The 25,773-nt window shown below is 41.7% G+C and overlaps 1 protein-coding gene across 1 annotated transcript in view; it reads left to right on the top strand.

Annotated features, from left to right (window-relative positions):
• The window catches only part of BARD1 (BRCA1 associated RING domain 1), a gene marked incomplete at both ends in the record, with an annotated part of 42,945 nt that extends 26,372 nt beyond the window's left edge, over window positions 1-16,573 (top strand). The window contains 5 exons of the mRNA XM_079539020.1: window positions 2,565-2,673; window positions 4,204-4,333; window positions 5,210-5,302; window positions 15,428-15,525; window positions 16,244-16,573. Of these exons, the coding sequence (XP_079395146.1) occupies window positions 2,565-2,673; window positions 4,204-4,333; window positions 5,210-5,302; window positions 15,428-15,525; window positions 16,244-16,573 (760 nt within the window). The remainder of the gene's footprint in view (window positions 1-2,564; window positions 2,674-4,203; window positions 4,334-5,209; window positions 5,303-15,427; window positions 15,526-16,243) is intronic.
• Window positions 16,574-25,773: the final 9,200 nt, after the last annotated feature.

The raw sequence follows: 25,773 nt of genomic DNA, 5'->3' as shown, positions 1-25,773 counted from the left end.
CTGGTATTCCTCAAAATGCTGTGTTTGTGTTCCTGTTGCAGCCCTAGTCAATTTCATTTCACAGTGTGGATCGAAAGTTTAAATCCTCAACAACATGGAGGGCTTCTCTTGTTCTTCAGCTTGGCTGCAGACAGATCTGAGCATATTTATTTTTGCCAATTCTGCTTGTGGGTCTAGAAACATATTCCTAACATATTAGGAATAGTATCTGTAAATAACTATACCAAGAACGGTACCAGCTGAGCAGAGACTTAGTCTCTTTCTGGTTATGACTACCTCCAGGTGCCTAAGTAAAATGAAGAAATCTGTTTTTTTATCCTTATTCTTAGACAAGGAAGTCAAAGAAATACCATACCCAATATCTGTTTTACAGAGATAATTCCTTTTTTTTTTTTTTTTTTTGTAAAAGAACTACTCTCACATCTCAGTGTTGTTTTCCTCCCTTTCCCTTCTGATCAATAAACTGCTTTCATACAGATATTCAAAACACTTAAACCCATCTCTTGGGCTGCTGTGCATTTTTTTTTCCCGCTCTGATTTCTCAAGCTCATCACTGTTCACTTCAATGTGCCACCTTAGCATCCTATGACTGGCCATTAATTCTTGGCCAGTAAAGAGAGGATGGTATTTGGCAGTGCTCTGGTAAGAGATGATTAAAATGTTCTTAAACAATGGGAGAGAGGGAGACAAGACACAATCCAATGAATACAGAGGGACCAGCTAAAGCTCCTATTTGAGCAGTTTATATTTAACAAATGTCTTCTGCCAATTAAACACATAATAGCAGTGGCCTGAAGGTAAATATTCATCAGGTGATGAGCTGTTTATTTTCTTTCAGTTGTCAAGGATCTTTGGGAGAAAGAACACTCCCAAGCCTCGACAACGAATGTGATTTTTTTTTTCCTTTCCATTTTTTCATAGCAAAAGTTCAGCCAGCCATCCAGTCTAAAGATGACTTCAATGTATGTGCTACTGTTGTTTCTCTGCATCCATTGTTCTGAGGAACTGTCCTGCAGCAGTTTGAGTGGGATATATATATGACCCTTATATAAAGAAAAGGCAAAAGCTACCCTGATGATGCATGACAAAGCAGGAACAGCATGACAGTATTTAATGGGCTACAACTCCGAGGACTGGGCTGAGGTTTAACCAATTATCTTTTTGTCTGTGGAATTTGTATTAGGCTGGCTCTCTGCTCATTAGTAACGCAGGAGAGCTCTGGTTTGGCAATAATATGAAATTGGGAACTGTAAAATACCGGAATCTCCCATGAGGGGTTTTTGTGGGTTGTAGAGTTCCCAAGAGCTGAAGTCAGCAAGCTGTGCTCAGCCAGGGGCATAGGAAGAGTCTGGGGTCAGACATGTCTTTTAACTTTGAGCTGGCCGAAGCCCCCCAGTGTAGTCAGAATGAAGATTTAATGATTTGAGCTTTTGTTCAGGCTGGGTTGAGTTATGGCCTTGTGGAATTCGCTGTAAAGCTTCCTGGATTCTTACTCTGCACAGGAACGTGTGGCTTACTAAGAGACAGCACTTGAAAGATGCAGCAGTTTTTTGACCTCTTTAAATGTTTCATTGCTTGATGACCAAGCTTGGCAGGTTTCAGGCACTGAGTCAGGGCTTTGTTCTTGGTGACGAGCTTCCCCTTCATAATGAGCTCTTACTATGCATTTTAACAGCCAGAGTTACATGAGGTGAGGAGAAGAGGATCTGCTGGAATGGCCATTATTCCCGCAAAGGGCAGAACAAGCAGAATGTCTCCCTGGCAAAGGATTGTGTGTGTTAACAGCAATTACACCTGTTCTGCAGTTTCAGGCTTTCCTCTTCTCACTGCTGACCTGCAAATGCAAAGCCGTGTGAGGAAGAGACAGAAGCCATGGCTGTGCTTGATGTTGTGTTTATAGCAAATCATGTCTGTCAGGGATGTTAAAAGAATGGGGGAGGTGAGGGGTCTTGAAGCATATCTAATATCTGCGAGCTGCCACATAGGATGAACAGTTTTCAACAAAATGACCAAATAAACACAAATTTGAATGAATTGGCTGTAATGTGTTCTGTGGCCCAGCACAGATAAATAAGATGCTTACTCAAATTTTGGATGCGTGAAGGAGCTTCTGCTCTCAGGAAGAATGCAGATAGCTTTTCCCATAAAAGCCTAACGTCAAACTCCAGTGTTTAACTCAATAGGTGGAATCTTCCAGTGTTCCTTTTGTGGCAAAAGGGTAAAAATGTATTTTCTTGATCCTGGGAGGCCAGTGAAAAGATGGAAGCTGAAATTTCTGGGTCTGGTGAATGATATCAGCGTATCTCAAAAGGGTTTATCAAGAACTGTGGCATACTTAGCATAGCACTCTGAACATCCCTTATTCCTCAGCTGAATGCAGCAGCTTGTAATTCGGTATCCATCTGTCTTGGATACAATTCTTATTTGAGGCTTTGTGGTTTTTAGCTGAAATTACATATTAGTTAGGAAGTGATGGTGGGGAAGCTACCCAGCTAACATACCCAGTTGCTTAAGAATCAAGTCACATTTTATTTACTTAAACCCATCTGTGCTTGTTTTGCCAGTAATATATTTGGTCTACGGCCTGTGGACTATGCAGAGAGTGAAAAGATGAAGTCTGTGCTAATGTTACCAGTCAAGAATGAATCATTTTCATTTAGCCAGCCCTCTGAGGTAAGTGTTCAGTGTAGGTTTTATTTTTTGTTGTTGTAGTTGTGCTATTGTTTGTTTGTTCTTAAAGAAAAGGAGCATCAGTTCATCGTGTCAGTGCAAAAGACTTGGAACTAGGTGGATTGCCTAGTAAAGGCAGAGGCTTAAAGTAGTCTAGGGAGCTAATCTGTGTAGTATTATTTCTAGACTATATGCAGGGCATTTACGAGCTTCAGTATTCCCTGTTACGGTAGCTTTACCTGGGAAAGTGCTCTGTTATAGGAGGATGGGCACAGTTGTTCCTGAAGTATTGTTCCTTTGCTATCGTTGGTGTCTTCATGCATGTTTAAATTTGCTCTGCTTGCCAAACTACCTGAAAGCAGCAGTAGTCGTTGCTCCAGGTTCTTCTTTGCTTTTAAGTCTGTTCCAATACTGTCCTATTATCCCTTAACCAACAGTGAAGATGTCAGCTCAGTAGCTGAAAACAGGTTTTGAATTATTGGTTTGGTTCTTTTTTCTTTTTTCCTGTATTTTTTTTTCTTCTGAAGTCTTCTGGATTTGTAACCAAAACTTATCCAGACTATCATAATGTGCTTTTTGCTTCCTAATGAGAGATGATTAAACCGAGCTGGCTGATGCAAGCAGTCCTTCCTTACTTCATGGTACGTAGCCTGCTATGATCCCTTCTCAGTGGACAAGAAAATACCTATTGATGAAAAGTAAACTATTGCAGCCGGATCAGTAGGAGTAAAACTGTTGCTCCCACCTGTAGTAAATGTAAGCTAATGGATCTCTTCTGTAGCAAGCAAAACAGTCACATATTGTACTTGCTTAGGGATGAACGCATGCCAGTGGATGAGCGCCAGTTCACATAGATCACTTGTTACAAAGCCTGAGGCTTTAGGGTAGCTGGGTCGCAAAGATGGGTCTGCACTGAGGCGTCTGTGCACTTAGCAACATCAGGAGCTGAAGCATCACAGCCTTCCCAGCGTAAAACTGGATCAAACGGTATCTTCAACTTTCTGTTAATCTGCATTAAAAAAACATAAGCATCCATCATTTCCAGAGCAAAGTATTAGGAACATCTTAGTAAAAAGGAAATGCCAATTATATAAGTCAGTCAACATGTTGGTAGTGTAGCTGTTGGTCATGTCTCCCTACGAGCAGATGATTTTACTGCTACACTGAGAAAACCTCCAACGCTACAGTCAGCAAGACTGCTTACACAATATTCAAGCAACAAAATATGTGGACAGCAGTCTGTTTAAGATGAACAACACAACTTTTGCATCAGCTTCCTGTTTTTGTAGCTTCCATAAGCTAAACAAAGTATCTCAAATGCCAACTTGATTTTTTTTTTTTTTTCCTTTCTGGAGCTGGCTTTTACAAAGAGATTTAGTGATAGACTAAGATGGACTAGTGATAGACTTTCACTAGGCTTGCCACGAATTGTTTTTCACAGTGCTTATTCTTTATGCTAATGCTCTCAAGCAAATAAGTTGCATTCTTGGTTCCCAAACACTTGGCTTATGCTGGACTTTCTTGCCATCACAGAGCCCAAGCCAGCCTAGAGATGGACCTCTTGGTATCCTGGGGAGCAGTCTGAGTTCAAAACAACAGAAATTGCTGAACCAGCTAGCAACAGTTCTGAAGGCTCGAAGGTGCACTGAATTTAACAGCACAGGTATGTAGTTTTCTTAAAACAGGGACAGCAGTTCTGCACATTATCTGTTAAGATGCTATCTGGAACACTTCTTTTTATCATTCTGAACTGTAGTTCCTGAAATCCCTGAATTGTAGCAGTGGTCAAAGGATGGCGTGCAGTGTTGCATGTGAATGCACGTAAGGTCTGCCTGGTTACTGCAGCAGGAGACTTCTGGGGGAGCCACGGTTTGACAGTGTATGGATTTTAAATAACAAGTTATAAGTGCTCCTCAGAGACCCCTTTTCTCTGCACATCTTTTATGAGTGTTACCTGCTCACGTGAGCCATACTGTAAACTTTTTATCTCCTTCAAATCATAAGCAGATGGTCCCTTTAGATACAACGGTGACTATCAGTTGACAACTTCTTTTGTGCTACCTTCCTTCAAATTTAATTGTTTTTCAATTTACTAAGGTGATGGAGCTGATTTAGGTATCTTTTTTCTCCCCCTTTTTGGGGTGTTTAATCCCCTCCTTTAGTTTTTCTTTGAAATGCTGCTTCTGCTTGTAAGGTAATTTTTTCCCTGTCTCCTTTCACACCCTAATTACTGCTCCAGAATTGTGATTAGCTTTGTGTAAGATTCTTGTCAGAGTTAAAGATGATTCTTCAAAGGCAACTCAGGTTTATGGGGGTAACATTTTCATCAATCCTCTAAAAATTTAGTGTAATCTTTAGAACTGTAAAATAATTCTTTCACAGCAAGAATGTAGAAACCCACAATGTCTGACAGCACGTAGATATATTCATACCTTCAGAAATCACATACCAACCAAAAGCAAATTGTTATAGCCTATTTGTTCGTAAATAGCAATTGCTTCCTTTTGGTTCTGAGGTTCTGATTTTCCATTTCTCCCAGTAACCCACGTTGTTATTCCTGATACTCCAATGCCAAGGACCGTTAAATGTATGATGGCTGTTCTGACTGGATGTTGGGTCCTGAAGTTTGAGTGTAAGTATAAAATACATGAAATTCTTCTTTCTTCTAATTGGAAATGATGGGTGGGCTTCTAGAGAAAATTGTATTTGAACATCTTGTCCGATAGCACAATTCCACAGAGAAATGACATGCTGACACCTAACAGAATCCCGGAATGGTTGAGACTGGAAGGGATTCCTCCCTAGAGAGGCCATCCCCTGGCCCTACACTTTCTCAAGCAGGTACACTGGAACAACAACTTGCCCTGGGCTGTGTTCCAGGCACCTTTAGAAAAGAATAGCTTGCTGTCAGAAGTGGGATTCGAACCCACGCCTCCAGAGGAGACTGCGACCTGAACGCAGCGCCTTAGACCGCTCGGCCATCCTGACTGTGTGTGTGTTAATTACCAGCTTAATGTAAAGCGTGGGGTTTTGTTAATTGAATCTCCAAAACGAGGATATTTAATTCAATGCTATGTCTTCCTCCTTGGTAGTGCGTGTATTGCGTTGTCACGCTTCTGAGTACAGTAGGGAATGAATTTGTTCATCTTATGGCTACCTTATGGCTGATCTTGAAGATTCTGGAAGACCTCCTGGAAGAGGAGGAAGGTGTCTGTCACATCCCTCAATTTCTTAAAGTCAGCTTTCGTTCAAATTGGTAACAAATTCTTGCCTTGGGTGTAAGATCAAAGCCTGTAGGAAGGTAAGGTTTTGCCTGTATATATGTAAGGTGAGATCTAATAAAGTTAGACGTTAGAAGCAAAGATGTGTTGTCAGCTGATATTAACTCCCTGCTTGTGCTTTCTCCCTTTGTTGAGAAAGGTGCCAGACTGTGCAATTACAGGTGGAGGCTACCACGTACAAGCAGTCTTGCTCGTTCATCTAAGAGCACAGATAGATGAAATAGCCATAACTCTGAATATTGTTTCTGTACATGAGAGCTGTGCAGACCAGAGTGCTCTAAGACAGTAACCTCCAAGGGAAAGGTAATTTGCATAGTATCACCTTAGTATGCAAGCAGTTGTTTTTGTCATCTTTCATCATTAGTTTTTATAGAGCAAGTGCTTTGCTATGTAGCTGTTCTGTGAAGATGGACCTTGAGTACTGATTTTTTTTTAAATAATGATTCTTAATGCACTTGCTCGTACATCTGCTTTCAGTGGAGTTGTTAAAGCCAGCTTCTTCCCTCTGACCTTCGTGGCTAAGTCCTTTTAGCTAATAATCGCACTACAAATGAATTAACTATCCATGGAAAGCTCATAGCCAAATTTCATTCCAGTTTTTGACTGTGTGACTGAACGTCAGAGTTTAAGGATTCTCTAACAGTCTGGATTTTCTGCATTCTCTAATGCTTATGAAAGTATTGCTTAATGCTTCAAAAGGTGCATAATAGTTTTACAAATAAGGCACCACATAATCATTGGGCTTCCTTAGAGTATTCATTTAGCTTCCTGATAGATTTTTTTTTTGTTCTTCTCTCTCATGATTCTTAAAGGGCCTGTAAAAGCTGTGTACTCTCAGCAGTGTTTTCTGCTGTGCTTCCAGGAGTTTGTAGATTTGTAAGCCTTTGCAAAAGGAAAACAGCGTTGCCTTTTACTATGTGCATATAATGGGAACTTTTTAAACATCTCTAACAGGAGATATGCCGTTTCTCCTTAAGGAGGTGGGTTTAATAACTTCAGGTGCTTTGCTAATAAGCAGGTGGAAGATAGTTTCCCGCTTGGAGGTCGGAATTCAGTGGAAAACTCAGGTCAGAAGTGAGCTTTGAGTTGGGTAATTACTGTGTTCAGGTCGACAACAATCTGTTCCAGACAAAGACTGAGAAGTCTTTCTGTGGTGAATCACTTTGATGCAGGTTCTTGGCTTCACTTGGCTCAGAAAGCCAGTGTGCTTTCCATCTTCTGTGCCTGTATTTCGTTTTATCTTCTTGCTAGTCAGGTGATTAGGAAACTAATGTAGCCAATAAAGCCATGTAGCTGCCTTCAGCTGGGTAGCAGAGAGATTAAATTAGACCTGAGTTTAAATGTTTGTGGAAGAACTTCATAGGCTTATGATTAGGGGGAAAAAAAAAAAAAAAAAAAAAAAAGATTAAGGTGAGGGTTATTCAAGGAATATTTTTTTTGTTTGGAACTGAATTTTGTTTTCTGTGGTGGTAGAGAACTGATTAGTACAATCCTGACTGATAATGCTCCCAGCTTAGTAAGCAACATACTACTTAAAAGTGAGTGATTCTCCTCCCTAGTGGGAAGTGTTAGTAATAACTCATGGGGTCTGATGCAGCTAAGTGCCTATAATTAACGACACCACTCCATCTGTTCCTACCAGTCTGTTATTAGTCTTCTTCAGAGTCATTACAAATTAAAGATTGTTATAACAAATAATGGGACTCCTGCTGATGGAACATTTGTCTAGGAGAAAGAAGTCTTTGCTTTCCCTTTCCATAACTTTTTATTTATCATGGCTTTTTGACTCCTGTTTGGATAACTTTCCTTAAATGTGATGCAAGTAAACTTTCAGAAGTATATATATACTCTGGCTTATTTCTGTCACAGCCACTACAAATAAATGGGAGGAGGAGTTGCTTATAGTTCAGTGTTCCAAACTGCTCACTTAAAGGAAATTAATGTTCAGACCTACTCTGAACTTGCTTAAAAACAAAGCTCAGTGTAACACTTAATGCAGTGCTAGCTGTACATAAAACTGGCTGCTGGAATTTTTTTAACCACAAGGTAAGCTGCATTTTACTGTCATTTCTAAAGTTATACTTACAGCCCACACACAGCTATTCCACTTAAAAATAATAAATTTACGCTTGCATGCAAGATCATTGAAGTGTATTTATGTTAACTCTTCTGCTATAGCAGACTTTCAAGCTGTTTGTCTAAAAAAGAAAAGCGGTCTCCTTCATTTGCTTCAGTCTGTCTGTATAATTCTGTAGTGCTTCTGTTTACATGTGTCTGTACATGCAGATAAAATATCTTCCAGCATCGTGTGGAGGAGTAACGTGGAGTTTTCCTGCTGTCTGAGCAAAGTGTGATGTGTTGGAGTCAGGATTTAATGGGATGAGTTTCAACAAGGCCAAATGCCGGGTCCTGCACTTGGGCTACAACAACCCCAGGCGACGCTGCAGGCTTGGGGCGGTGTGGCTGGAGGACTGCGTAGAGGAAATGGACCTGGGGGTATTGATTGATGCTCGGCTGAACATGAGCCGACAGTGTGCCCAGGTGGCCAAGAAGGCCAATGGCATCCTGGCTTGCATCAGAAACAGTGCTGCCAGCAGGAGCAGAGAGGTGATTGTTCCCCTATATTCAGCACTAGTGAGGCCACACCTCGAGTACTGTGTCCAGTTTTGGGCCCCTCACTGCAAGAAAGATATTGAGGCCCTGGAACGTGTTCAGAGGAGGGCAACAAAGCTGGTGAGGGGTCTGGAACACAGGCCATATGAGGAGAAGCTGAAGGAGCTGGGAATGTTCAGCCTGGAGAAGAGGAGGCTCAGGGGAGACCTCATTGCTCTCTGTAACTTCCTGAAGGGAGGTTGTAGTGAGCTGGGGGTCGGCCTCTTCTCTCGTGTCATTAGTGATAGGACCAGAGGGAATGGCTTCAAGCTACGGCAGGGGAGATTCAGGCTGGACATGAGGAAGTATTACTTTTCAGAAAGGGTGGTCAGGCACTGGAACGGACTGCCCAGGGAGGTGGTGGAGTCACCGAGCCTGGGGATGTTCAAGGAAAGGCTGGATGTTGTGTTGAGGGACATGGTTTAGTGGGAGCTGTTGGGAATAGGTGAACGGTTGGACTGGATGAGCTTTTAGGTCTTTTCCAACCTTGGTGATTCTATGATTCTATGATATCACATTGCGTGACTTCAGTTCTGGGCTTTCCTTTTGTCTGAAAGTGGAAGTTATAAAGGGATGTCATTGCTGTGGAGTATTAGATCTTCACAGGTGAAAAACTAGAAAAATTCCACCTTACAATTTGTATTTTCTATACATAGTATTCTGTCAGCAATCTACCCACTTGCAGAGCTGCGTAGAATACAGCTGAGACACCGTGATCGCTGTACTCCTTGCCCTTGGCCGTATCTTTCATTTGTTTCATTCTTTTCTTGCCCTCATTATTTCTGAGACTGTATTAGGGCACAAAGTAGGGGATCATTATGCTTCTGCAAGTTGCCTGAGACAAAGATTCAAGTAATACTGTATTCCCTCTATCCTCTTCGTAGATCACAGGACCATGATTAAAACCAACAGCAATAGTTAATAGCTTTTCAGCTTTTCTTTTGTCTTAAGCACTTATTGTCATCTTTTAAAGCAGGGAATGAGAAACTGGCTTGGTAACAATAGACATGGAAATAAGCTCGTGTCAGTCTTTGGCAAAGTAGCTGGGAGAATTCAAAGTATCCGATTGCTGATTCCTTCATCTGCTTTGCTTGCTTGGAGCCGCATCAGTGACTCAGCTCTGACCACTTACAAGAAAGCAAAAAATCCTGCCTTTCTTGTAAGGACTTGGAACAACTGGGAGTTGGCAGGAAGAGCCAGGGCACTGCATGACTGGCATTTCAAGCAAAGTTTTCTTGGAGCGGCCTTTGTTAGGCTATTAGACAGGGGAACTGCCAGATGAGTTTGATTTAGCTCTTCTCAGGCTGAGCTATCTACTTTCTGTAAGTATTTTTAGATGAAGATGTTTATCTAAAGCAAAGCGCTTCCTCCTTAAAGCAATCTTTGACAACTAGAATTTCACACTTGTTCTGCATTGGAGACTTACTTCAACTGTAAAGGACTTGCAGCTCTGTAGGAGGTGGTAGAAACATCCAGTGTGCACATGCACAGCAGAGAGGAATGTTTTATGTCACCCATCAGGTTCTAAACTTCTGCACTCCAACAGTGGCTGGCACCTCCTGGCAAGGAGTAGGGAAGCAGTTTTGTGTCAAATTTAGACACAATTTAGGCACAAATTTAGCTTGTGCAGCTGCTGGCATTCCCAGAGGAGAAAATGACTGACATTTAACCTAACTTCACCTCAAGTATGGCTACCTCTAGTTTCTTTGTTCACAGCTCTGGCAAATAGCGATTGCTTAAAACCACTCTATGTTTTTATAAACAAAGTGGTGATTTTCCTATTACATGATCCTAGCTTCTGGCAGTCGGTATTTAAGGGCTTCCTAAGCACCTGCTCCATTGTGTTTAATAAATACCACCTGGATTAATTTATTAACTCTCCTTCTTAAGGAGATTAATTTTAGTCTGCAGCATCTGGTGGCATTTCCATCTTTTGGAAAAATGGGCTGTGTTTCACCAAACGAGGTGTCTCTCTCACTTCATGAAGAAGTGCAAGTCTGAAATTACTTGATAAATCCACAAGACAACATGAAAATTCTTTTCAGTGCTATGGCAGAGATCAGTAATGTTCTTAAGGGAGCAAATTGAAGCTAGCTGTACAAAATTCCTCTAACACTTTGTCTCAGTCCAATTTTCTTCCTTTCCTAGGAAAATAATCTCATCAAGCTGTGCTCAATCTGCATACAAGTCTTAAAACTCGGAGCAGAGGCAGAGCGAGCTGAGGAAGTTGCAATCTCTACTGGATCTTGTCTGTGTAGTATTTCATCTTCTTTGTTGCTCTTGCATCTTTTTAAATTACTTTTAGCTGCTTCAAAAGAAATTTGTGACTAACCCCTGCTCTTTGGTCTATTAATGCAAATCCAACAAAACCTCCACTAAGCTAATTGAGTTACTGAGAGCTACCCCTGGGTATCTGGGTGATTACATTCTTGGCGTCCAGTTATTCTTGTACTTCACCCTGTTTAAACTGTTTTTGCTGATGCTGTTAGTTTCATTATAAACCAATAAGACGTACACTAATAAGGATTACAGGCTCTGATCTTAAATTTTGCAAGTAATGACTTCTTTATTTCCAGCACCAGTAGCTGCAGTTGTATCAAAGGTCAATTAATGGTATTGCTAGTGGGCTCCCTTTTAACCTCCTTGCTTCTTAAATACTAGGAGGTGAGGAGGTGGGGCCAGATGTTCAGTGAATTAATAAGGATCAGTTTAAGTAGTGGTGCTTTACTGATCTTGCTAATGAGGAGTGTGGAGTAGAGCAGTACTCTTCCCTCCAAATGTGGTGACATCAGCCTAAAATGCAGCGGGTATGAAGCCAAAACCTTTCTCTGCAATGTTTCCCAGTGACCTTTAATGCAGGCTCTGTTTATGCTAGAATTTTGTGCAACTGCTATTATTTACATCTAAACATTGCAGGCATGAAACCAGCTATTTAAGAGGCTCTTAAACTTCAAGTATTCTTTATTTTCGGTGAAGAACATTGCCTGACCTTTCTGCACGTGTGACCTTTGCCCAGCATCATCTTCTGGCAGGCAGTAAACCTTATTAATGAGTGCTTGCAGTCTTGCTTTAGGTATTGCAAAGCAGCTCTGGTCCATCTTGGAATGGAAGACAGCCTCTTGTATTGGTAACTGATATCTGATTCAACTACTGTGATTAAACTAGAGGACCATTAAAGTGAAGTAATGATCTTCTTTGCTTTAGGAAAAAAAAAAGAAATGGCAGTAGTACCAGGGAATAAATCCACATTTGCTGAGATCTTGGCTAAAAAGTGATCTCATTCTGTTTTGTAATTAGCCAGCTTTTTTTCCAGCCATAAATTTGGGAAGGAAAATAGTGCAACTCTGATCACTGTCCCTTCCAAAAATTGTGAGTGTCCTCTCAACATGAGTTTACTTCCCCCTCTGGTTGTGGTAATCTTCTTTCAGGGTGTCCTTCTCTTAGATGGAGATGTCTGTGCTGACTTCTACACAAGTAAATAAGAGCCTGTGTCAGTTTTAGAAAAGAGGAGGCATAGTATTGATGGTGTACTAGTTGACTTTTAATTACTTTAATAGCCAGTGGTTTTCATTTCATTCTTTTGTCCAGTGCGTGCATCTTGGCATCAGGTTTTCACTGGGGGCTCTTTACAATGCTGAACAAGTGATTGCAACCTAAGATGTTCAGGAAATCAATTTAATGTAGCTACTGTTTGAAGTCAAGGGGCACTGTGCCTCTGACTGAAATAGGAGTACTGTAAGGTCACAGAGCTTCTGGAAACATCCCCATGAAAGCAGTAGAGTGCTGTGCCTTTGAGTACAGTGTGGTGTTTTATTTCCTTTTATCTGTCCTCTCTGTCAAGCTGAGTGTCATCCTGATTAAAAAGGTATTAAAAGGGAGCTGTCACGTTACCCAGCCACTCACACACATTAGCAGTTAAAGTTAATATGATCTACTCAGGAAAAAGACCTGGGCTTTATTTTGGAGTGCCAACTCCACTTGGCACTCAGAGGTTGTCACACAAAATATTATAAGCATATATAATAAGTTGGATAGAAACACAACTCCAGTCTTCTGTCTTTTTATCTTAAATACGAGAACAGAGGGATATTTCAGTTTTTCTATTGCAGTATGATGTGTGAATTGTTTAGCAGTCGCCTACAAAATTTTGTACTACCCATGCAAGACTTGCTGAAGAGATGACCAACTTGGGAAGAAATCATTCTGAACAAAGTCTGCACTCAAAGAATGTAATGATTTCTACCACTTAAACATCTTTACTCCCTGCTTGTTAGGACAACTTCCCCCATAGACAGGCTGTTTGTCTTGATGCATGGTGAATTCTGAGGCATCACATCATCTCAACTTGAGGACTCCAAAAGCTCCTTGCTACCTGCACACAGAAGTGTTAGATAGCTGCTTGAAATGTCCCAGAGCTCTGTGGATCCAAAAACCAATGTTTGTTCTGTCTACCAAATGTGACAAGACCCAATGAATCAGAGCAAGTTCTGCTTCTATATCATGCATGAAAAATTAATTCTCAAATTGAAAATAAAGTGCTTTTCCATCATCAGGGAGCACATAGGGTATTGCTCTACAAAGGGGTGTGTAAGCCTAACAGTGTTGCTTCTTAACATAATGATGTTTTAAAAGAAAAAAAAAGCAAAACACCTGGATACAGAGAGGTTCAGGGCTTTTTACTCTGTTTCAAATAGATCACTTCTTTGCCACAAATCTATTAAGGGACAAGTTTCTCTAGCTGTTAAGAAAAGTTAAAGTTGATGGGGAAACTGTTAGTGGTGATAAAAAATGCTCTGTTTGCATACTTGCAGTTTTTCAAGGAGACAAATACTTTGGAGACAGTGAAGGAAGGCACATCTGGATGAGTCGTGGAGGATTTTCACTAAATGCAACAAAGAACTTTGGTGCCTACAGATTAGCTAGAGCAACTGGCAGTGTAGAATGGGCAGATGAGTGTATGCAAAAGTCTATTTTCCATTTTCTGTTAAAATAGATATCTGTGACTTTTTTTCTCTCAGAGAAGTAACTGTACAAGAAGACATCGTAGCCTTCTGTGTTTATTCAACTTTTTATTACTTTGATATCAAATTTGCACCATTTACTGTTGCTGGCACTAGATGATCAATTTGTGATGTACTCTTACGTATAAACCTCAGCTGTGTAGTGGAAAATCCCTCAAATTGAGTTTTTGATGGTAAATTGAAATAACTCATGCTCTTAATGAATAGACAGCTTTGCTCTTAAGACTAGCTGAGATTTTTCCCTTACTGTGAGTGAAGCCCATTAGCATCCAAGTTTTCTTGAAAGAATGACCTTATAAGTTTGAAATGAATTGATAGAGGGAATCCAGTTACATAGTGATGATTAAGTAAAGTATTGAAATACCCTTCAGATTTATTTTCTAGTTAGGAGCACTTTGAAAATAGCTTATTTCTATACATTGCTGTTATGAATAATAAATGCAGAAGTTATTTTCAAGAAAATACACGACTAGCTTGCCCTTCCAGTTTTATATGAGTTCATATCAATGTTTCTTGAAGAAATGACCAAGTGCAATTAATTTATATGTACATGGAGGGGGAAGTACGTACTGTCATATTATCTAACCAGCTACCAGTTGTTTCTTTCTGTGTGGGTTTGTCTTTTTTTCATTTAAATAAATGATAAGACCTAGTACCTAAAATGTGAATTCCTTTTGCATCTTGCCCGTCTGTGCAAAGCAGCAGCAGATCTGGTTGACTTTAAAGATCCCTCTAGATTGGGATTATATACTGCTACTTATTGCTGTGGGAATCAAGCGCCTTCATCATTGCTTCATAGTCTTGGGCTTTCTTCTTCTAGGATCAGCACCCCTGCTTCATTTCTGGTTTTGTTCAGTTGGTTGTGTTTCTTTAGATATTGTGGTTCCCAAGTTCGCATAGGAAGAGTAAGTTGCCTAAATAAAAGCACTATTTGAGGAATGAGAACTGCTCTGCAAGTTGAACAGTGACAACTCTGTAATCCTCATGGAACAGTTTGCAAAGTTTCATTCTCAGGTAATTTTTATAAATGAGTGCAGGCAAAATGTTACATCCTTGAGTGGATGACCCCAGCGATTCCTCTTTCCAAAGTCAGGTCAGGAGGTACGTTTCACAAATGTTAGTGATACATCAGCATCAGTGCACTTTGGATTTGGGAAGAAAAAAAAAAAAAGAGCCTTAAAACAAGGTAAAACCACGCTGACTGTAAAAGACAATCTCATTATGCAGCAGTGGTAACAAAAACAAATGCCACTGTTGAAACCTCAGCGTAAACTTGCAGTTTCTGCTGATCTTGGAGACCTTGAAATCCCATCTGATTTATTTAAGACCATTCCTATTTAGAAACAGCTTTGTACTTGCTTTGTAATTGCTCTTTATCAGCCAATTGCTTCCATTTCTTAACTGCAGAGTTGGTTCTCCTCGCTGGCTTTGAGTTTCCAAATGTTCAGCAATTTGACATTAAGTAGTTGACCTTTAGTAGCAGTTAAGAGGAAACACTAATAATTCCATGTGTTTACAACACTGATCTTAGCGTGATATTGCTTCTCTCCATCTGACCTGCATCTTTACAACCACTGCTGTAGGTTCTTGTCCAGGTTAAAATAAAATTGCTAAAGCACACGAGGTTTGATGCTATGTGAATGCAGTGCTTTGCATTATGGATAATTCTTTCATCCTAGTGCAGCTGTTTATTCCCTGAAATGAAATACAAACCTGTTTACAAACAAAAAAAAAGGACTTATTGTCTAAATTAATGGTGAGATTTGTAACTAACTAGTGCTTTCCTTACTGTGCTTTCTATAGGGGTACAAGCCTGTCTACAAAGCACAGTTCGAGAACAAGAAGAGAAGTATGAAATCCAAGATGGCCCACGAAGAGGCCGGCTTAACAGAGAACAGCTGGTGGGTTTTACTGCTTGAGACAGATTGTCTTAATAACCTTTGGTTTGTGCATTTTTGCCCTTTGCCTCTTGTCCAGGTGCAATAGATGTAAAATTTTAATGTGGCCTCATACAGAAATTTGATTACGTGCAAGGTGATGGAAAGAACTGCGAACATCCATAAAGCAGTCATTTTTCTCCATTAGTGGTTATGTTGCCATAACCTTGTCAGAGGGAAAGCTCTGTTAGGTTTATGGAAGAAGCTGCATGGGACAGCAAGCGATGCTGCTTTGGCCCTCCCTGATGGCCCTCCCTGATCAGCTTTAGGAATGTAGCTGACATAATCTGAAAATTGAAAGGAAAAAATGGTGTGAATCCATCTTGTTTCCACATCAGAGCACTTTGTATTTAACTGGGTTCTGTGTTTCTGAACCATTCTGTAATTCTGGGTTAATTTCTGGTTACTTTCTGATTATGCTGGAGGAGTAGCTGTGACTAATCCTAGGTGATAGCTGAAGACCTTGTTGTGCTGGAAAATAATTAACCATGAGCAAGAATTTACCAGATAAGCAAACTTTGCTCAGTTGTATGCTTATACTGAAGACCTTATGTGTTAAGAGACTGTCCTGGCTTCTCGTGTTGGTTATTTCCAGTCGTACTTTCTGTGGGCACTCATTGTTCACTTTCACTGAGTTTAGGAAGTCCTGTTTTTATACTTACTTTTATGTTCCATCCCTTAGCTGCCTAAGCTGTTTGATGGATGCTACTTCTATTTCTTGGGATCATTCAAAAGTCACCAGAAGAGCGATCTTGTGGAGCTGATCAAAGCAGGAGGAGGACAAATCCTGGTTAGGCAGCCCAAACCAGACAGCGACGTGACACAGACGATCAACACGGTGGCATACCATGCAGAATCTACTTCTGACCAGAGATTTTGCACTCAGTATGTCATCTATGATGCATCTTCTAAATTCAAACCGGAGAGAATTGGTCAAGGCAAAGTCTGGTTTGCTCCCTCCAGCTGGATTGTAGACTGCATAATGTCATTTCAGCTGCTGCCTGTAAAGTGAAAGTCCCTGTCTCACAACTAAGACCTTTTAAAAAGTGGTGAATCTTCAGCAGCTGGAAAAGGCTGGTCTGAAGCTATGATTCATGTTTTGCACTTGGTAACTCATTTACATGGTCAGAGCTCCTCTGTATTCCAAGATCGCTGTGAGAGGCTGGAATAAATGGCCTGACAATGGCATTGGGAAAAGAAGATGCTGCATTGAAAAGTTGTGCCTTGGATTATTTGCTAAGCTTTATTTTTACATTCAATTCCCTGTAATAATCATTGACATTCTGCAAGATTTTGCAAACTGAAGTCTTTTGAATTTTGACTTAAATCAGGCTTGATTGGATATAGAGCATGCCCCTGTTTCTTTTGTTTGGTGACTGTGTGTTGGTCTACTGTGTGTGGCAAGACTTCCCAGCCAGGACAGAACTTGTATGTATTAAAAAACAAAAGCCATATGCCTGTATAGACACCGATCAGATGATGTGTGATGCTCCTTGTGACTTAAAATTGAATGTTATAGGAAGTTCTTGGCGTAGGATAAGCCTTGTAGAAATCAAAGCAGAACTAATGGCCCGAATTCATTTGGAAGTTAAGTTTTGAAAGTGCATCTGTGAAAATCTTGTTCTAAAACTCTTTATTTGTATCAGGTCATGCTTTATTCACTTCCATCCATTTTCTCTCTTGTGTGTGTATAACTTGAATTTGATGCTGTTTTCTAAAGGTTTTTAAATGTTAGAGCCTTTATTAAATTACAATTAAAAATTATGTACTTAAAGATTGATTGCTATCATGGTAACATGGAAAAAATAATTACAAAACAATTATGCCTTGCTTTGCAGCATTGTATTTGAATGTACTTTGCTGCATTGGAGCAGTACTTGATGCTTGCTTACTTGTTATGATCGGCTTAATTCCTTTCTCGAATTGATCATAAGTTATTGTCTGAATTTTGCTTCCTGGGAGCTGTAAGCATCACATGGCAGGTATTGCCTTTGTGAATTCATAACTTAAAGATGTTGTCTTTCGCCACGATGTGCAATGAGAACGATGGTTGTGGGGGGGAAAAGACAAAGTTGTTTCTATTGCTTATAATAAAACTTAGTGTCAGTCACCTCAAGGTGTCTCATTGCATGAGCTTAGCTGTGGAGCAAGTGCATGGTTCCTATGTGTGTCTCAACAGGTAAATGGAAACGTTAAGTACTTTTCTGTGAACTTGATAAGCTGTCAAGATAGTATCCTGTCTGCAAGCTCTGTAGGATGAGTTGTTCTGTATAATCGCTGCCACTGGAGATCCCGTGCAGATTTTAAATATCCTCTGTAGAGCTGTTGGAAATACACACTTCATGGATAATAGGTGTAGTTTTCAATGGCTTCTACTAGAATTCAGCAGCTGGAGTGTCTTGCTCTATCACTTACACTAGACCGAATCATTGCTCTTCACTAAATGCAGTTCTCAAGTACTTGCAGGTCTGTGTGAGCAAGCAGAAATGTGAGGCTCATTAACAAATGGAATAACTTATAGGATGAATGTGTTTTGGATTTTTGTGCAGATAAACACTGGAAGCAAATCAGGTACTCAGTCAATACTGTGTAGATGTGGTCGTTTATTTTAACAATTGTAGCACATTTTAACTGGATGTTTCATAACACATCAATACACCTAATGGGGTATTCTTTGCAGGAGTAACAGTGAGTCTCTGCAGAATTCTGAAGTGTGGAGCTTTTCTTGCTATCCACGAGAAAGGGATTTGGCACATCAGGAAACTCTTCCTATGTTCTTTATGTATAGGCAATAAATTTACAGAGCTGTTGTTCCCTGGCAGCTGAAAAGAATCTGTGCTAGAAATCTGCCTTTTTTAATTTTAAAGCCATATTCAACTTGTTGCAAATTTGCTCACTTGTAATTTGATTCCTTCCAATCAGGTAATGTTAACAAGAATAGTTACTATCAAAGCAGCGAGTTTTGTCTTCCTAACTGATGTACACTCAATGTTAACTCTGGCCTATTTGTCTATCCTTCAAGGAATGGGAGTTTGGGCCTGAATCAGCTTATGGGCAGTCCTGCAGCACAGGAAGAAGGAGATTTTGATGCCAGAATTGAAGCAGTTGTTGTACACTGCTGAGGCAATTGGTCAGGATAAAAAACAAAGCCTGAAGTTCAGTGGTGCAGGCTGCTTAATTCAGTGCTGCTAATCATAAGCAGAGGTAAAGCACTTGATTAAAGCACATTTGAAAAAAGTCTTGTAGTAAGGATAAATCAAGCTCCTCAAGCCAGTGACTGGATTTTGGCTCACAAAAACAAGGTTATAAAACCATGAGTCATGGAGCAAAGGGTGTGCAGGGGTCATTTTTCACTGCCTTGAAGTGAGGGTGCATTAAAGTAAGTAGGAGGCAGGCTCAAAACAAAAGGTATTTCATATGGTGTCAGCAGAGCAGAGGCACAGACAGCCGTGCTCCCTTTGGGGTGCTGTGATATTTTGGCATGGCATGGAGTAGGGAGATCATCAACAAACACATTAAAGGTAGCTAACAAATTTGGTTATAGCGTCTATTTAGTGTCCTGAGAAAATGCATATGCTTAATGTGTGATTATTGGCTCTGTGGATGAGGTAAAAATCCAATACTTGCATTCTGGATTATAGATGTTATAAATAGTGTGTTTTTTGTGGTGAATCTCAGGCTAATGACTTTCAGGCCACTGCCCTTGAAATTTATCTCTGTATTTCATTACAAATTGCTTCATCTGGGACACCTGATAACACCTTCAGTAGCAATGTCTGCAGTTCAGTGGCATCAGGCTGTTGTTGATAATAGAAAGTAATGTTTACTCAATATTGCACAACCTTGCTGCATGGCTGTGGTCTAAGGAACAATATGAGGTCAGGCCAATATGTTTTTTCATCATTATTGTTATTTTTTTAAGAATGGTGCTGTGCATTGAATGAAACTTACCTGACAATACCAAGATGCTTCCTTGCATTGGTGTCTTGGGTAGATCCTAGAGAATATAATCACATATAGCTTATACCAGTGCACGTTTATACATCTGATTACTTGTTCTATTATATCTAAAATATCTTCCCCGCCTCTTAATTATACACATTTGAGGGAAAGAGGTGAATTTTCTGTAAAATAAGTGTCTGGTGGGTGTAGGGAACCCTTCTGTTGCAGCCTGAACTGACGAGCAGCACCTGGTGCAGTGGGTGGCTGCCCAGGGACACAAGTGCAAGTAATTCCCTGGTGCTTCCCACCTGACCACAGCCCTGCCTGGGCTCATTTAAAGGCCAGCCTCCGAAGGAAGAGCATCTGCTGCCTGGGAGAGAGTGTTCTACAGCCAGAGGACCTGGGTGAGTCAGCTTTTTTTTTTTTTTCTCTTGTCTGTGGTTATTGGTATTCCTAAGATTGAATTTTCATTTGTTATTGGAGAAGTGACTTTGGAGGAAGAAACAAGTGGCTTGTAAGAACTTTGGGTGTTGCGTTGTCTCACAAGTGTTTTGGGGAAATAACAAGTAATGCTAAAGAGCATTGGCACTTCTAATCTCAAGAGCAGAGTTGGCACGCTTTGGAAGTTCTTGTTGTCTGCCTTTCCTTAGCCCTCTGCTGATGAAGAACAAACACAGGAAGGGCCCAAACCTGTGGTCAGCTTGGGTGAGGCTCACAGGAGCAAGAAGAGGAGAAAAAAGAATTCCAGTGGGGTTGTGCTATTGTTGGTGGTATTCCTGTGCTGGCCAGGTGTCTCAATACCAAGTTTGATTTTGGATGCTCTATTCTATCCTTCAGTTTTCCAGCAAATGAGCTTTTTGTACAACAAAACTCCTTTGAATATTGTGCTCAGAACAAAGAGAGAAGCATTCAAACTGCAGTCATGTGAAACCAGGTGTTGGTGTGCATGATGTGGGGAAAATGTGTGAATGTCCCTGGTCCCTCTGCCTGGGCTTTCTGTGCTGCCAACTGAGGGTGGGCTGGTCTACAGAATGCAGCAGAGAAAAGCTTTTTGTTTCTCCTTTTGGTGCTACTTTGTACTTTGGAGCTGGAGGGTGACTTGCTTTTGGTCTTGTAAATAGGATGAATTTGTTGTCTGATGAACTGAGGTTAACCAGTTTGGCCTTATAGGGGAACTGTTAGGGCTTGAAGTGATGATGAGCACCTGGTGAAGGGCTGTGGCTGGCCTGGGGAGCACAGGCCGAGTGTTTGCAGCTGTGCTTCCCAGCTGGCCAGAAGGGGACCATCAGGCCTTGTTGGTTGAGTAGCGTTCCTAAAGGAACAAAGGAAGATTCAGGTGTCTTTAATAGCAGTACAGCATGTTCTGCCTTTTCAGGCTTGTTTGACTTGTGTAAAATGGTCCTCAAAAGCAGAGGAATGCTTTGTATATAATCAGAAGGAGAGGAAGTGTTGCAGTAGTGTGTGGTACCATGGCAAGGTGCAGAGCTGGTATCTTCCCAGCATGGGCTGGAGAAGCAGAGATTTCTTCCTGGTGGGCACAGCAGCCCTTGCTCAGGTTTGAGCAGGGTCATAACCACTTGGGTTGCAATAGCTGGGTAAGCTCAGCTTTTTTTTGCAGCGTGAAAGGTCTGGAAGAACATTGAAGAACAAAACAAAGTACAGAACAATAAATTGGGGGCCTTCTAATTGAATTAAATATTAATATGGATAATGCGATCAATGCCATATTGATTGCGTTAGCTGCAATAATGTTTAATTCAATAAGCCCACAGTGCTGGACCTTTCCCCTCATGTTTATTTTGTGCTGTGCAGCAGCAAGTGCCCATATCCTACATGCAGAAATTGCCCAGCAGCTCTGTCTGCTCTCCGAATGCCTGGCCCTGCTGCAGAGCTCCAGTCCTGCTCTTCACAGCAGTGTCAAAGCAGGAAGCTTCCTCCTCTGACGTGCCTCTGAGGAGGTGCCAGCTTCTGGCTTTAAACTCAGCCAACCTTGAAGGATTTTATTTGTGCTTGTAGCAGGAGCTTTTTATTAAATTAAGCTTCATGGGTTTTGTTTCTCTGAAAAATTGGAGGCAGATGCTCTCCTCGCTTACAGTATGAGTTCTGTGGTCCTGCTGTTCTCTTTGCTGTGTACCTGTTGAATGAGTTAGTGAAAACATCCTGGGATAATAGTCTTGGTTTGTGTTATTTTTTTCCATGATATCTTTGTATGAGCTCTTTTAAGAGTTTGCATGGGCTATCGGTTTGTGTCTTCAAAAAGCTGTTTCATTATTGAGCCAAGGGCCATTTCATCAGAGGCAGAGAAGCCACTACTGAGTTAACAGCTCCTGTGGTCCATGCAGCAGCAGGTGCCATAGCCAAATTGGGCATTCACATACCCAAACTTGGGTATTGGGGTTTTGGGATGGAAGCTCACAGACTCTTGTCTGAAGGAGTAAGCAACCAGGTGCAGCAGCTCCTCCATAAGATGATGTGAGAATGGTACACACCACTCCAAGGGCAATGTCTTTAAGAGCCACAGGTCAGAAGGAAGAGCCATTCCTGATGAATGCCAGCAAGGTAGTGCCAGCTTTGGAGCAGTCTCTGGGTTGCTCTATGGTGATCTGTAACTTGGAGGTGGAAATTTTCCTATGGATGTGTGTGAAGAAGTGACAGTAGGAGCAGAGGAGGAGAGAAAAGTCTTCACAAAGGTGTGAAGTCCTTGCTCACCTCTGTGCAAACTGCGTGCTGGGACGTTGCAGAGACAAGATCGTGCATCCCAGTGGGGCAGGAGGAGAACAGGCTCTGTGTTTAAGCAGGCAATGCTTAAGATAGCAAAGAGGTACTTAGGTGGAAGAAAACACCGCTTAGCTTGTGTCCAGCCCAGACGTTGGGCTGTTTGACAGCTGGAGAAAGCCTCAAGGCCAAGAGGCTGTTGGGTTGGTGTGCAGAAGCTCATGTTTTCATGGTGGTGGTCTATACGTAATTCATGTCTACCCTTTATCATAGAATGGGTTGGGTTGGAAGGGACCCCATCCCTGGAGGTGTTCAAGGCCAGGTTGGATGAGGCCCTGGGCAGCCCTGTCAGTATTAAATGTGGAGGTTGGTGGCGCTGCCTATGGCAGGGAGTTGGAGCTTCGTGATCCTTGAGGTCCCTTCCAATCCAGGCCATTCTGTGATTCTGTGACCATCAAGTTCCAACTCTCCTGCCGCAGGCAGGGCCACGAACCTCCAGATTTGGTACTAGACCAGGTTGCCCAGGGCTCCAACCAACCTGGTCTTGAACACCTCCAGGGATGAAGTGTCCACAGCTTCTCTGGGCAGCCTGTAAGGCGTTCCTGCAAAGATTTAACAGTTGCAAAAAAAAGTAATCAGAGTGCAAGTCAGAGAAAGACCTGAGATTTCATTTTTCTAGATGGCAAATAGTGACCTAGAGAGATTCTGTGCAGTGAATGAAGAACCACGAGCTCCAGCATCTCAGTTAGTGTTAACCAGGTCCAAGCTCTTGCCCTGCCTGTTGCAGGTTCCTGCTGATGGCTTTAGGTGGTAAATGCATTGGGGCTGGGGTATATTCTGTGTTTCAGGAGGTTGGCAGGTAGCTGTGACTGGTGAGGAAGCTAAAGCGTGTTCTTCCGTGCCCTATGGGTGATAAATCTTTGTACGTGTAAAAATATTTCATCATGGTGGCAAAACATGTTTGAGTGCAGCAGGGAAAGAGGCTATAACCAGCCATTGGGATGTGTTGCGTATTCCCACACTTAATTAGAGCACATGAAGGTAACTCCCGAAACTGTCTTTAATGAGTATTTAATGATAATATCCACTTCTCCTGGCTTCATTTTCTCCCTTTCACATCCTTGAAAGAAAAGCACTTAAGTGAAGGTATCTTGCATTAAGGATATTTGGGACTGGTTTCTGGAACCCCACTTTGCTCCTGGTATTTCATCTCTGGGGCAAGCCTGGGCCTCCTAGCTATTAAAAAAAGGATGAGATAAATTGTATCTGCTTGGACATCTCAGGAGTCATTTCTCCAGATGGCAATTTTGAGGCAGCTCATACGTGGCAGTTGATCACGGTGGCCTGCAGCTCCCAGGGCAGTGGGCACAGCCTCTAGCTGCTGGAGCTCAGGGAGCGTTGGGACACTGCTCAGCCACAAGGGTTGTGTATGGGTGGTGCTGTGTGGAGCCAGGGTTAGACTCAGTGGTTCTTGGGGATTCCTTCCAACCCAGAATGTTCTAGGATTTTATAGTTCTCCAATCCTATGGCAAGAAAAAAATGCAGCAGCAACAAAGGAGGCTCTTGAAATGTCTACCTTTGGGGCAAGCAACCAAATTGTACTGCAGAAGGGCCTGCTGCAAAGCCCACCTTCCAAATCTTCCCCTCCACTGGCCCTTTTTTTGCAGAGTGTCTTTGCCCAGAGCAAATCCAGGAGTTTATTTAATTGTTTTGCACTTGTGGCCACCTTTGCATGGATCCCTGCTCCTGGTGTGCCTGCTGCAAGTTTTTACAGATGTCCCCTGCCTTACAGCATTTGCACACCATGGTTCCCAGGCATTTCCTTCTAATGGATTTTGCATTAGTAGGGAGTATCGGGAAATCTAGTACCAAAAGGTTAATGCACATCCATTAGTCCTTTCTTTCCCCCTCTTTTTTATGTGCTGGTAGAAGGCAACCAATTTCAGTAAATACATTAGGTCTGGAAGGAGTCTGGAAACACTTGAAATTCTGTACGTGCAAGGCTATGGGACTATTAATATTGTCCTGTTTGAGCACTGCAGGGGTGGCAGATGCTGAGTGGTACCTTTGAAGCATTTTCCAGCCTTGCAATCGTTCTTTTCCTCACAAGCAGAGCTGAGGGCTTTGAGACCAGCTTTTATATTTACCATTGAGAGGACTACTTACTCTGACTCTCCAGTGTTTTGAATGAAGCTGTGCTTTCACCCACATGCTCCCAGCTATTAGGCTAAGGACGATATCAAAGTAATTCCAGCTGTTGAGTGGACAGCTGAGCTAGCTTTGAACAGCAGACTGCCTCTGAACCTTCAGCAAATGGTTTTCTCCCTCCTCCCTTCAAAGTAGCAATTCATTTTCCTGCTAATTGGAGCAAAGTTGAACCCAATCTGTATCTCATTGCTTTCCCTGACCTGCTCTTTAGCCAAGGTCAGGCTTTTCCAGTCTATTGCTCAATGACTCAATGACAAGTAGCAAGGGGGAGGAAGGGTTGGCTGCTTGTTTTGCCTCCTGATGTTATGATTTGCAGAACTTGCTATGTTCTTCCACTGAAAACCTATGTTTTAGCAGTGCAGGCTTTTTGAAAGCTAGGAGTCTGAGTCATGATATTTTCATGCTCATTGTCTTTACCTTTAGCACGTGGTCAGCATGGGCTGAGACCCCTCGCCTTTGTAGACACCTGACTGGAGAGCCACGCTCCCACTCTCATCCCGCTCCTTCCCACCTGCTGCTGCAGGTTGGTCGGCTACTATCTCCAGAGCTCAGCTCTGCAAGGTGCAGATCTTCGATGTCCCCATGCCTCACTACTCTCCAGATCCCAGGTAGGCCCTCCTCCTCTGTGGGCTCACTGACTTGAGGATCTGCTGTTTCTGTTCAAGGAGCATTTGGACATTGTGTTGAGGGACATGGTTTAGTGAGAGCTATTGGTGATAGGTGGGTGATTGGACTGGATGCTCTTATAGGTCTTTTCAAACCTTGGTGATTCTGTGAAATCTTGGTAAGCAAAGCTGGGTGCACAAGTAGCTATGGGTTTACAGGTGCGAAATGCTACAGAATCAAGGCAGAAAGGAAAAGAACAATCTTGTGTATTCTAATTTCACTTAATGAGAAACCACTCACATTGTACTGTTTCTGATCTCCATCTTTCTATTTCTATTGTAATGGTAATTATTAACAGAGAAATCACTTGATGGCTTTCACGTATCCCCACACTTTGAGTATCTAACAACCTATTGATTCGATAGCTTGGCAGCATTCCCAATTGAGGAGCTGCAGTTTGATTTTTTTTTTTTCTTTTTTTCTTTTTTTTAAACACTTTGATCATCTCACATGCAAAGGATGATTGTTTTTTGTGGTTGAAACAAGGGGTGGATTGCAGATGGATGGATTCTGGAGTATGCTCCTGTGTGCAATCCCCAATTGGAACAAGCGGTGTCCGTGTTTTCTCCTAAGAAAGACCTTGAAATATTATCTGTGGGTTGGATTTCTGATCCCTGAATCACTACAGTCAGCAATGGAAAGGTGTGCCATGTATGGATGTAATCTGACAAAAGACAATAG

This window comes from Tetrao urogallus (genome assembly GCF_951394365.1).
Source record: "Tetrao urogallus genome assembly, chromosome: 8".
Lineage (NCBI taxonomy): Eukaryota > Metazoa > Chordata > Aves > Galliformes > Phasianidae > Tetrao > Tetrao urogallus.
The sequence above is the reverse complement of the archived record's forward strand: the minus strand, read 5'-3'. Positions and strand labels throughout refer to the sequence as shown.